We start from the raw sequence: 12,224 nt of genomic DNA, 5'->3' as shown, positions 1-12,224 counted from the left end.
GAATAGTATTTTCCTAAATATTTTTAAATGATTGCTTTTCCCCTATTCCAGATGAATTCTTTATTGTTTGTCAATGGGTTGCAGATGCCCACCCCTTTAACCAAGTTAGCTAACTGCTTGTGAAATGTACATTGGCTGATTAAAGCTTAAATATTGGGAAAAAAATTCTCCTGGGATATTCTACATTGTCTTTGCAGTAATTACGAAATTAGTCAATTGTCACCTCTATAAACAAACTTCGTTTTGAAAACAACAGACGAAAGCAGACTATACATACAGTCGTAATTGACCAAAAGTATGTACACAACTGTATTTAAAATTAGGGGAAGGGTGATGTATGCTGGCGAATACAATCTAGAAGTGATTGATTTTTACCTACGAAGAAGATGGTTATGTTAAACGTGATTAGACGTGGAAATTAACGCGGCGAGCGCGCCAAGTAAAACTGCAAAATGCACTTTGGGCTTCTCTGCGGGGTCTTTGGGAGGCAGAAGGCCAGTTGTTCTGTTTCCAACATTATTAGGAAAAGTGGCACCGAGAAGGAAGAGGGTGGGCGTTGTGTTTGTGTGTGAGCTTTGAACTGAGTCACCTTGGCCATGTAACAGGGAAACCTCGAGCAAACCTGTCTGTGCCTTTAAGATTCAGTTGCTATCCAAACACAAGTAAACAGAGTGGACCATTAGCGGGCGCCCGGCGCGGAGGCGGAGCCTGGGCGCAGGGGGCCCGGCGCGGCTGCGGGACGCCCGCCCGAAGGGGAGGCGGGGCCGCTACTAAAGCCCGACTCAGCCCGCCGCGAGCAGCTTGGGGAGGGACGCGGGCGGGGACAGAGCTCCGTACGCTCGCTGCTGGAGGGTGATGGCCCTGCGAGGCTGCAGGCTCCGACCTTACCCGGAGTCGGCGGCGAGAGGATCGCAGAGGCGCGAGGTTCTGGGCTAGCGCTAAGTGCGAACTCCAACCACCCCGGGTCTTTACACATTCTGCGTCTACAGACTCTGACCAAGGCGACTCAGAGGATCCGCTCTGGTTTGAGCTGCTCGTCGTCCTCCAGATCATGTCCGCAGCTCCCTGGACTCCGCGCGGAAAAAGAAGTTTGTCAGGCGTGGACCCAATGACCTTTCCAAGCTGTGTGCCTCACTCTCTGGACCAGGTCTGAGTGGTGCTCCCCAGGCGGACCTTTCTGCTAGAGGTGAGTGTCTGTTCTGGGAACCGGCTGCAGCTGCCCTAAAGGAGGGAAGCTGCAGGGGGTGTAAGGGGGCGCTCAGATTCTCGGTCTGGTGTGCCGCGAGTTCAGACGTTTTGAAAAGAAATCGTATGCATGCACTCCAGGGCGTTGTATTTTTCACTTTATCGGATCCCAGGCACGCCGCTCCCAGCTAACACGCCACACACGCTTTCGTGAGCTGTTTTTAGGGTGCGTGTGACATTTAATCTAAGCATTCAGGAAGGCTTCTTATAAAAGCTGATCTACGTACGTTGAGATAAAACGCCACAACCTCATATTTTTCCTAACCCTACTGTGGGATTCCTGGTCCTCCCGTCCCGAGGCGGCCGCGGCAGCGCGGACCGGCCGGGACATAGAGTGTCTGCCTAGCCAGAGCGTTTCAAGAGGAAAGTAGTAGTTGAATCCTAGGTAATTCTCTAACCTCGTATTGGCCTTTTGATTTTCCTCTCATCCCTCCAGCCCTGGAGAAGGGGACAGAAGGCAAATTCCCCTGGGGTTTAAACGCTTGGATTCTTGAGACATGGCAACAGAGAAAAGAGTTGCCTTTGTAGGAAGAAGGGGGGAAAAAGGTGTTTGTTGGAGGGAGCGCTGGCTCTGTCTTTCTACCTGTTAGGAGGGAACAAAAGAGGACTGGCGTTTCCCAGGGCGAAACAGACAGCCACTTTCTCTGTTAAACAAACTGCAGTCCTGAGCAGAACAAGAAAATTACTCACGCAGGGGGGAGCGAGGGAGCAGAGAGAAACAGAACCCAGATTATGCGGAAGGCATCTTAATTTAATTAACTCCTTGGGAAGGCAGAGGCGCAGCGAAGGGGCAGGAACTTCGAAGCTGTTTCTCTCTGTTCACCTGATCTAGTCTGTCCATTTTAATTTAATTTTTTAAAAAATGACCTCCTTAGATCCAATTGGAGTCTAGCTCTCTGATTTTGTAAACATCTGTTGTGGCTTGAGCTGAAGTTCAGTGAGCCTGTGGATCCATCAGTCATTTCTCTCAGACTCCAACACACAGGTTTTAGCAGATGACCTCTGACCGTATATTATTTTTAGATAATTCGGTGTAATAACACATTACCAAACAGCGAGACTTCTTATCAAATTACCACTACCTTTCTGTCGCCAGTGTTTTGAAAGCTTCACTGAACTGAAATTAGTATGTACACCTCTCACTTGTTGACAGCCAGTGAACTAAATTTTACAAAACTTCTGACCATGTCTGGAAATTCCTGTGAAGAAGACTGATGAAAGGAAACTAGTCTAAGTTCCACCAAAATATTTATGTCTTTTCATTGGTTTAGGTTTCTTTCCTTGCAAAATTAAAAGTAACCAATGGTCCAAAACGGGATGGTGGAGAAGTGACAGCAGATGAAGACTGTTATTGCCTGAAACAGAGTGTGAGAACTACATGCTCAGCTCTAGACAAAACGAAAGTACTTTAAAGCTCTGCATTGACTTAAAATATCTTTGACATATATTTCCAGCTAGTCAGCAGGAGAGTGGAAATGTAAACTCCCTAATTATTCATGGCAAAAAAAAAAAAAGGTTGGTGGACATTTAAGGTTGTTCTGTTTGTGAAGAGTTTGCTCTTCTATAAAGACACTACTTGTCCTGCAGATTAAAATGAATAATACTATGAAATAGCACTTTTGTCCCACCATGAAGCTGAAGTCTAATAGAGGCCTTAATCTTTGTGTTATAAACTATTTGATGAAAAGGGAAGGAAGATGGCATTCAAGTTTCTGCTGGGAGAATTAACATGTAACCTCTATGGCAGAGTTCACTTTGTACACTTGGAATCAAAATCACAAGTCATGATAGTCCTTCAACCGACAACCACCACACACACTCACACACAGGCACCTACATACACGTACATACACACATACACGGGGAATGTGGTGGGAATTGCACTTTGCCTCCTGTATTTACTTCTAAGAAATCTAGTCTGGGAAAACACCCAAATAATAATTTTGGTTTCCTCTCCATGGGGGAAGTGGCTTTTTAACACTCGGAGAAAAAAAATAATGATTTGAATCTCTAGAAAAATCCTCCTTATGCAGAAAGAAGGAAATAAAGGTGAATTTATTATGTTTCATGGAGAGGAAATAATTGGATAGATTCTATCAGGGATGTTATTAGTAGAATCCTCTTTTCCTGCCTCTCTAGGAGAGGGTTTGAGGGTTGCCCCTGAACAAAAATGAATTGTGATTTGTGGTGGGAAATTGTATTACTAATGGAGGTTTACAGTTTCGGTTGAATGGTCTGACTGAGACCCTCTGACTGTTACACACCTCTCATTAACTCCCAGCCTCAATTCCCACACCGCATACCACCAGGCAGAAGCGGTTCATTAATAAATCCCTGTCTCCGAGCCGGTCCAAACAGAGGAGGAGGGAGGGAAGGTGTGGGCCTCACGGAGGCAGCCAGATTCTGCCTTGGCAGAGCGCTGTGTCATTAGCGCAGCCCCCTAAGCCTGCGCTCCGATAGAGCCATAGGCAGCACTTCACAACACACTAGAGAAGAAAGTTTCAGGCCCAGAAAGGGCTGGTGTAGAGGGATGTCTAGACAAACTCTCCCCCCTTCCTGCTGGGTTCAGAAGCCAGGCGTAACTGTTGATGGCTCCGATAGGCCTGCCTGCCCCTCTCCCGGGAAAGCGCTTAGCTGCGAGTCCCGCACCTGGGGAGCCATGTTCGGAGGCCAGGCCCAGGCCCGCCAAGCTGGCAGAACTCGCTGCCCAGAAGGGGCTGGCAGTGGGCGAAGGTGGGCCTACCCTGAAAGCAGGTGAGGTTTCCCCCAGGGAACTGGCTCTGAAAGCAGACCTTCCCGTTGCCATTGGGGGCGCAGGGAGAAGCAAGTGCCTGAGCCCTGCCTGCTTAGGCCCAGGCCGCAGAGCCGGGGCGGGCTTCCCAGCGGCAGGAGCAACGTCGCACTCAATTCCAGGCCGGTAAACAAGCTCCCTCCAGGCCAGCAAACAAGCTCCCTCCGGGCCAGCAGAGCCCCACCGTGCCCAGTCTGTTGTGGCTCCCCTGCTGCGTCTTCCCTTTTCCTCCCCAGGGAGCCCTCTCTCCTCTCTCTTTTCCTGGGGCCGCCGGGTGTATGCGCAACCGCTGGTGCCAGGTCGAGAAGCACTCGGTTTGGGAGAAGGGTCTCCGGCCTCAGGGACTTCTCCAACCGCCCCCCACTGGGTCTGAACCTTCTGGAAAGGATCTCAGTGGGGGGTGGGGTGGGAGGAGATGGCCCCGGGGAAGGAGGAGGGGACGACTCCAGGCCCCACCAGGTCCCGAGGTGTCACTTTTCTTCCCTGTGGCCCGTCACCGCTGATAAATGGGACTGAGGCAGAGGAAGGAAAAAGAAAACCTCTGAGGTCAGCGCCGGGCGAGGCGGGGCCCCTCCGAGAACCCTGCAGCCCCTGGAGCGCAAAGCGCTCTCGGCTGCGCTCCGGTACCCCCAGTGCGGTCGGGCTGAGTGCATGAACCGAGGCTGCCCGGCCCTAGCGCAGCGTTAGGAGCCGCCTGGCTTAGCCGGGCCCTCGAGCCGGGTGCAACTCACAAGCCATCGTTCCTCCCGGGAGCTCGGCGGCCCAGCGGCAACAGAGGCTCAGCCCGGGCCTGTGGGTGTTGGCGTAGCAGGGGTGCCACGGATGACCAGGCTTCGCCCGACGGGGTAGGAGGTGGGTGGGCTGGACTGCTGGAGACTCTGCCCACCTTTTTTCCTCCCCTGGCCCGGGTCTTTGGTTCCTGGAATCAGTGCGTGTCTGGTATCAGATCTTCCCACGGGTGCCCTGCTCGCTGGGGGACCACTTCTGTCCCACCTGACACCCTGGCCCCGGGGCTGAGCTCCAGCTAGGTGCAGAGTCGCTGGGCAGGCACTCCGAGGTTCTCTCATCACCCTTTTAGGGGGCCCTGGAGTAGGGTGGGGAGGAGGACTTGGAAAGTGCGGTAACTTACGTTGCGTCAAAGGGCCGACAGAGCAGCCTTGGATAATAGTCACGACTTTCCCTCTCTCTCCCTGCCATTTTTAGGGTTTTCTCTGCGTGCTGTGCTGTTGTCCTTCTGGGTTTTCACCGGAGCCCCACGCCCGCCGCTTCTGAATCCTGGAAAAGAGAGGTGGCTACCTCCGGCCCCCAACACCCCGGAAAATGGGGAGCAAGGCCCTGCCGGCGCCCATCCCGCTCCACCCATCGCTGCAGCTCACCAATTACTCCTTCCTGCAGGCCGTGAACACCTTCCCCGCTGCGGTGGACCACCTGCAGGGCCTGTACGGTCTCAGCGCCGTGCAGACCATGCACATGAACCACTGGACCCTGGGGTACCCCAACATGCACGAGATCACCCGCTCCACCATCACCGAGATGGCGGCGGCGCAGGGCCTCGTGGACGCGCGCTTCCCCTTCCCGGCTCTGCCCTTTACCACCCACCTCTTCCACCCCAAGCAGGGAGCCATTGCCCACGTCCTCCCAGCTCTGCACAAAGACCGGCCTCGGTTTGACTTCGCCAACTTGGCTGTGGCCGCTACGCAAGAGGACCCCCCTAAGATAGGAGACCTGACCAAGCTGAGCCCGGGGCTGGGTAGCCCCATCTCGGGCCTCAGTAAATTGACTCCGGACAGAAAGCCCTCCCGAGGGAGGTTGCCCTCCAAAACGAAAAAAGAGTTTATCTGCAAGTTTTGCGGCAGACACTTTACCAAATCCTACAATTTGCTCATCCACGAGAGGACCCACACGGATGAGAGGCCATACACGTGTGACATATGCCATAAGGCTTTCCGGAGGCAAGATCATTTGCGGGATCACAGGTAAGGTGGGGAAGGAGGTTGGCCTGGGGAGGGAAGGGCACTTTAATCCAGAATATGGAGTCCTGATAGACATTCCAAGTGTCACTAAAATCCCCTCTGACCTAGAATATATTCCCAGAAGCCTTCCCCAGCCAGCTGCAACCAACCCCTACCAGTTACCTTTTCCTTAGCAGACTCCTGCTGCATTATCGTTTTGGAGGCTGGAGGTCCATCCCCATTCTTAAGTAGTTAAAAGCTATTGAGTTGGCCTTGATCCTGGGGTCAGTCTTCCAGTTTCCACCAGATCGGCCTTAGAGGGTGGGGCCGGTAGAGCCACGGGACCTCAAAGACGTTCGTGGTAGGTGCCGGTCCTGGCTGCCATAGGACTATTTCTGGAAATCTACTTGGCCACCTTCTCTGGGTTCCCTCCCTTCCCTGACTCGCCTCCAGCTGCACCCCAGAGCCCGCCACAGAGACCTCTCTTTCCAACTTATTTTCAGGGGTCTTGAGATCACTGAATTAAGAAATAGCTCCCCACATTCCCGTCACACCTTCAACTCTGAATTAATAAAAGGCAATTGAAGAAATACTATAATAATGTGTTTTCATCCAGTAAGCACTTCCCAGGGGAAAGCAGAGGGCATCTTCTCCCCGACTTTTACTTGCGGTTGTTCCCCCAAGCTGATCCTCTGTGGCTTTTGAGGGGTTCGATAAAATCAGGACCCCTAAACTCCCCCTAGCCTTACATCCTGGATTTGACTGGTTCAAATCCCAGAGAAAACCGTGGTAGCCAAGAAGAGCTCATTCCGCAGGATTTCGAGCTCCAGAATACGCCAGAGAGGGCGATCAAGTGTAGATAAAGCCGGTGTCCGGTGAATGTTTTGAAGAGTCTGTTAGTTGAGGTTAACCATAAACAGAATTACACAGAGGGGGAAAAATGTAAAAACATAAATAATGGAAATCCTGTTTCTTTCTTTTTTTTTTTCTCACGACTTCGTTTAAAGTAATTGCCAAAAGAAAACCCTCATGACAGTGGTAAAGCCATTTCAGTGAAACCTTATATTGATTTTCAGGTATATCCATTCCAAAGAAAAACCCTTCAAATGTCAGGAGTGTGGGAAAGGATTTTGTCAGTCTAGAACTCTAGCAGTTCACAAAACTTTACATATGCAGGTAAGTTTTTTTTTTTTTTTCTTATTTAAAAACAGAGGTTGGTTCTGTTTTATCATTTTTGCTCTGCAAAAGTGTTCAATGGCAGGGTCTTTCTCATAAAAGGCTCTATTTAGATTAGCTTTCTAGGTGGGGAAAGCCGTGCTCTTGACTTTGTCCATCCATGAAATTAATTTTATTTAACACCAAACATTTATGTGTTTTTCTTTAAAAAAAAAAAAACAGGCCACTCTCATTATTCTAAATCCTAATTTTAGAATTATTATCTTTTTCACCTGATCTGCCCTGCATTTAAAGCTTCTCGTGTTTGGGAGGAAATCAAGGTAATTTTGATAATGGAGGCATAGTGAAATCCCATACTCGCTCTCTCCCAGGGGCCTCGTAATTTGCCGTTTTCAGAACATTGAGGAATAGTTTAATTTTCCACCAAAGAGGAGCGTTATTCCCCGGGAGAATGTCGTTCCTTAAGAGAGGATTAGAGATTTTCCTTTTCCCCTTTCCTGCCTGTGACACAGTGATGAAATGTAAAGAGCTGGAAATCACAAAGCCCACCGCAGTGGCCACCGGCAGTTATCAGTGTAATCGGGCCCCTGTGTGTGCCTGTGCGTGTGTTTTCGTGGTTGGAGGATCAGGAGCACAGATTTGTTCCTGCAAGTCTCCTCTTTGTTGTCTTGCGCGCGTTCTGTTAACGCTTGTGATGCCGATGATAAGACAAACTTTTGAGAAGGGTGCCGTGGTGGTGTGAAGGATTAATCCTTTGCTTGCTTCACATCTGAACAGGAATCTCCACACAAATGTCCCACATGTGGAAGAACCTTTAATCAGAGAAGTAATCTGAAAACTCACCTTCTCACCCATACAGACATCAAGCCCTACAGCTGCGAGCAGTGCGGCAAAGTGTTCAGGCGAAACTGTGATCTGCGGCGGCACAGCCTGACTCACACCCCGCGGCAGGACTTCTAGAGAAGCCCCGGATCTGTCCCGGGCCGCCGCCGCCGCCGCCGCCGCCGCTCCCCTCCCCAGACACCTCTCCTCCTCGCCTCCCACCCCCAACCCTTCACTGACCCCAGCTCTTCCCTGGCTGCAGCCACACCTGCAGCTCCGGGGGCTTAACTCATCTTCCCGAGGACTGAGAACTCTAGGAAGCCACACAAGTACATCCTTTCACAAAGAACATATGCTAGTTTCTTGTAGATATTCACAGCTCATTTTAGAGCTCTGTACATAATGTCGTGGGTCTCTGTTTCGTTCTGTTTCGTCCGTTTTTTGTATCTTGTTGGATGCACCTAGATATGGAAAATGGAAGTCAAATTTTTCTTCGAAGACTGTATTTTCAAAATAAAACGTTTTCTTGTTTGTTTCAACTCCTGCACAAGTGTCTTGCTATTGGACTGCTGTTTTTTCCTCTGGATCCTGGAAGAGTGGCGTGCCACTTAAGTATTCGATACTGGAGGCAAGTCTTTATCCCGAGGTTTTAAAAATAAGACTTTTCACAATTCTCTCACTGAAATTTCATCTTTTCCCCTTTTGTGCTGTGGCACTTTGGCATCAGTCAACTGCACTGTCCTTGGGGTTTTTTGAAGGTATTAGTCTTGGTATCTCTGAGATTTTATACCCTTTTGTTTATTCTAATAACTTCGGATAAAAGCAATACAATAATCACTATTATCAACAAGCGACTTCGGTGGCTGAGCCGCTTAAAAGCACAAGGTGGGAAGAAGCATGAGGGGAAAGAAAAAAACCAGAGCTTCTCACCACTTCACTTTTAGAAGTCCTTGACCTATTGTCGTAGTTTATGATGGGCAACTTCTCCTACCATTAGACTTTGAACATTATGATTTAGCTCTATAGACAGAGACTTTACCCCACCTTTGCGGGAAAAGTCTAAAATCCTCCTGCAGAAGAATGCAGGCAGGTACGACCTTCAAAAGTTGGGGGGCAAGAGGAGAAAAGAGAAACTACTTAGCTATGTTTGCACAAAATATTTTTTTCCCAAGGGTGGAGAGCTTTTCTTCTAGAAGGTTCGGATTTCTCTGCAAAGCAAACTGAGGTCACTAGCAAGGTTTCCATACTGGTTGGCCTTTTGTCCCTGGGAAAATGCCAGAGGTACAGGTTATTCTGTGTATAGAGCTCATGGCAAATATGTAATCACCATCTGAGGCATTTCAATCCTTGCCTAAATGGTTTCTGGGGAATATGACTCTAGTATAATGAATGACAATCCTGTGTAGGATTTGAGTGGAAGGCTTTGGATGCAGACAAAAATGGTAGTACAATTGCAGAGGCTGGAAGGGAAATAATTGCACTTAAAGAGGCAACATCAGAGGAACCTGTGGCCCAGTGGCCCAGTTCTCACAAACATTAATACTGAGCAACAGGGTGAATGAGGTATCCTCAGATGTTTTTCATTTGTGTCTTTGCGTGGGCATGGCATGTTTCATCTTCAAGGTGATACAAGGCAAAGGGTCCTACGTTTGCACCTTAGAATTCTCTGGAAGAGTAGGTAGGCATTTGAGATCTAGACTCAAAATTCCTCATCTGTACCTTGTTCAGAACAACTTAGGAAGAGGTTTCCAAATGTGTTCCAGCTTCACAGCTTACCCCGATTGCAGGGGTGCTGGCTGGAATTCACTTCTGCTTCTCAGGAGCTATCAGGTCTCTCCCACAAAATACCCACTCAGCAAGCCTGTGTGTCAAATGCTCACACAAATGCATTTCAGGATGGACCCGAAGGCTTCACTGTGGAGATGGGGGCGGGGATGGAGTGTGTGTGGGGGGTACGTGTGTGTGGTATTTAGAGGAATGAAACCGTTGTTTGTTTTCTTTTGTTTGTACAGAATTAACTCAGTGACCTCCCTATCCCTACGCCCTCAAGATCCTGCCCACCTTGGCACAGAAGATTTGAATACTTTAGGGTAGGGTTACACATTGACTGTCCCTAGAGCTCCCCTAATCCTACAGGCTTTTTCCATGTAGTCAGTCTCGCTGCCCCACCCACCCCAACTGACTACCAGAGCCATAGTTCCACAGCACAGGGTTCAATAGACTAATCAAAGAATGACCCTTGCTCTGTATCAAGCTCAGCCGTACCCTTCAAGTCACTGTCACAGGGATCTACAGATGGCTGGAACCAGAATACTCTTCCCCTCCATTTATCTTCATTGAAAAAATGGGAATCAAAGTGAATGAGGAAAACTGGCAAAGGTAGAGAAAGCAGTTCCCTTCTCATAGACACACTGTTTCAAAAGTTCAACATGTCTTTATAATTCATTATGTAGTTATTAATTTAACAAATGTTTATGGTATGTTTTTCATGTGCCAAGCCCTGTGCTAGCTTCCAGTGATTTTCAGGATCAGTTTCCTGCCTTTCTATATCTAGTGGGACACTTCTGGAATTGTGGCCACTTAGATAATTTTTAAAAATCTGTAACAGGGCTGAAATGACCAGCCCCCCTCAATCTGGACTTTTTAACCCAATGTCCACCTAGCTTCAGAAAGGATCTGGCCTCCAAGTAGTCTCTTTCCACATTCTTTGTGATGTGAGGTGAACTTTTGAACAGTGTGGGTTCCTCTCCACGTTCTGAGTCTTGTTTTCTTCTTCTTCGGGTGGTCAAGTAGGCAGGAAATGAATCCTACGTGAGACAAAGTTGTGAGACATCATGAGGGAAATGAGATCTTATAGCTTGTGAAACTGATTTGCTGGGGTTTTGTTTCTTTGGTTTAGGAGAGTCATTATTTGAGTTTTAGATTAGCTTGTGTTTTCCTTACACCCTCTTCCATAGTCAGCTCATGAATCAATACTTCTGGACAGAGACCAGGAGTGGGAAATATCACGAGTCATAACCACAGTGCTTCATCAACAACAGTGAAGTATTTAGCTGTGACTTGAGTCTCATTTTATAATCTACGTGTGGGATTTTAAAAATAATTTCTAAATATCAATTGCATTGTAATCACTAATACAAACTCATGAATATGTATTAGGTGCTCTTGATGCTAATATGGAAATGTATAGGTCATTGTATTCTAGTGCTTGATAAATACAGTGATTAAAATGGTTATTTTACCCAGAAATATCCTCTTTTACATGAAGAACCTTTCTAGAATTTGACTCTGAGACAGCTAAATATTTAGAAAAGAAACAACTCTAAAATCTTAAATGGCAAATGGGCCTAACCACTGCTAGTGAGGAAGTCAGAGACAGCTACTGGGGGTTTCTTCTACTATTCATTTGTTAGATGTGAGCATAAATATTTGAACGTCTTCACTTAAATCAGGTTCGATCAGGGACTCTTGCCCTGGTTTTGATTCTGGAAGGCTCTTGGGAAACAGTGCTTCAGTGTCACCAATGTGATAAACTGGATGCATTTAGATTAAACACAGTGTCGAATCTAAAGCACATTTTAATATGAGAAGGGAATTCCCATGGCATGACGGGCTGTCTTTCTTATTACCAAAGTAATTTTATTCTAATAAAGAGAAAAATTGGTAAAACCATATAACACTGCAAATAGGAATAGCTTTTGTATTTCAGAGGATCATTTGTGTTCACCCTTAGCAGTGTGTTATGATGAGACTTTTATTTCCCAATTTTTCCCTCTGAAATGTAACTTGCCACTGATAACCACCTCTGCTGACGGCAATGAGCAATAAAGGGAGTGGAGAGTCAGAATGATTCAGCTTTGATGACCTGAGATATTTCAAGTTCATTCCTGTTTCTTTTCTTTATTGCTTGTCCCCCCCCCATACAAATTACATTATTATCTAAACTATGTAACTTTTTTTTTTCCTTGAAACTATCGAAGGCAAAAACCAATCATGAAAAACTATAAGTAACACAAGTAGCCTACAAAAGGAAAAGGAAAATGGCCAGGAAATTATAATGCTCTGTTAGGATGCTTTCTCCTGCAAGAAACAGAAAACCTGACTTAAATGGGGCTTAAACAAGAAGGGATTTATTTTCTGACATAACAAGAAGGCTCAAGGTGGGATCCAATGATGTGTGGTTAATCGGAGTGACAAGATCATCCAGAGCCCACTCTTCCTGTTTCCCTCTTCTTCCA

General features: G+C 47.6%; 1 protein-coding gene across 4 annotated transcripts; it reads left to right on the top strand.

Moving 5' to 3' along the window:
* On the top strand, positions 799-8,534 carry OSR2 (odd-skipped related transciption factor 2). Of its 4 annotated transcripts, none has more exons than XM_005655349.3 (4): positions 799-1,186; positions 5,240-6,012; positions 7,065-7,164; positions 8,024-8,529. In XM_005655349.3, the coding sequence occupies exons 2-4, from the start codon at positions 5,357-5,359 to the stop codon at positions 8,096-8,098; spliced, it is 831 nt and encodes a 276-aa protein (XP_005655406.1). In that variant the 5' UTR covers positions 799-1,186; positions 5,240-5,356; the 3' UTR covers positions 8,099-8,529. The 4 variants fall into 4 exon arrangements, with proteins under 4 accessions (XP_005655406.1, XP_001928833.3, XP_020944717.1 ...); XM_001928798.6 differs by having other exon boundaries at positions 7,942-8,529; XM_021089058.1 differs by lacking the exon at positions 799-1,186 and adding an exon at positions 1,215-3,999 and having other exon boundaries at positions 7,942-8,534.

This window comes from Sus scrofa, chromosome 4 (genome assembly GCF_000003025.6).
Source record: "Sus scrofa isolate TJ Tabasco breed Duroc chromosome 4, Sscrofa11.1, whole genome shotgun sequence".
NCBI lineage: Eukaryota > Metazoa > Chordata > Mammalia > Artiodactyla > Suidae > Sus > Sus scrofa.
Note: the sequence above shows the minus strand (reverse complement) of the source record. Positions and strands in the feature narration are given on the sequence as shown.

What these genes read in the sequence shown, in the direction of transcription:
- OSR2 (XM_021089058.1), top strand. Translation starts at nt 5,357, where the DNA reads ATGGGGAGCAAGGCCCTGCCGGCGCCCATCCCGCTCCACCCATCGCTG. An exon ending in GATCATTTGCGGGATCACAG is followed by an intron (nt 6,013 to 7,064) that starts GTAAGGTGGGGA and finishes ATTGATTTTCAG; the next exon opens with GTATATCCATTCCAAAGAAA. An exon ending in ACAAAACTTTACATATGCAG is followed by an intron (nt 7,165 to 7,941) that starts GTAAGTTTTTTT and finishes ACATCTGAACAG; the next exon opens with GAATCTCCACACAAATGTCC.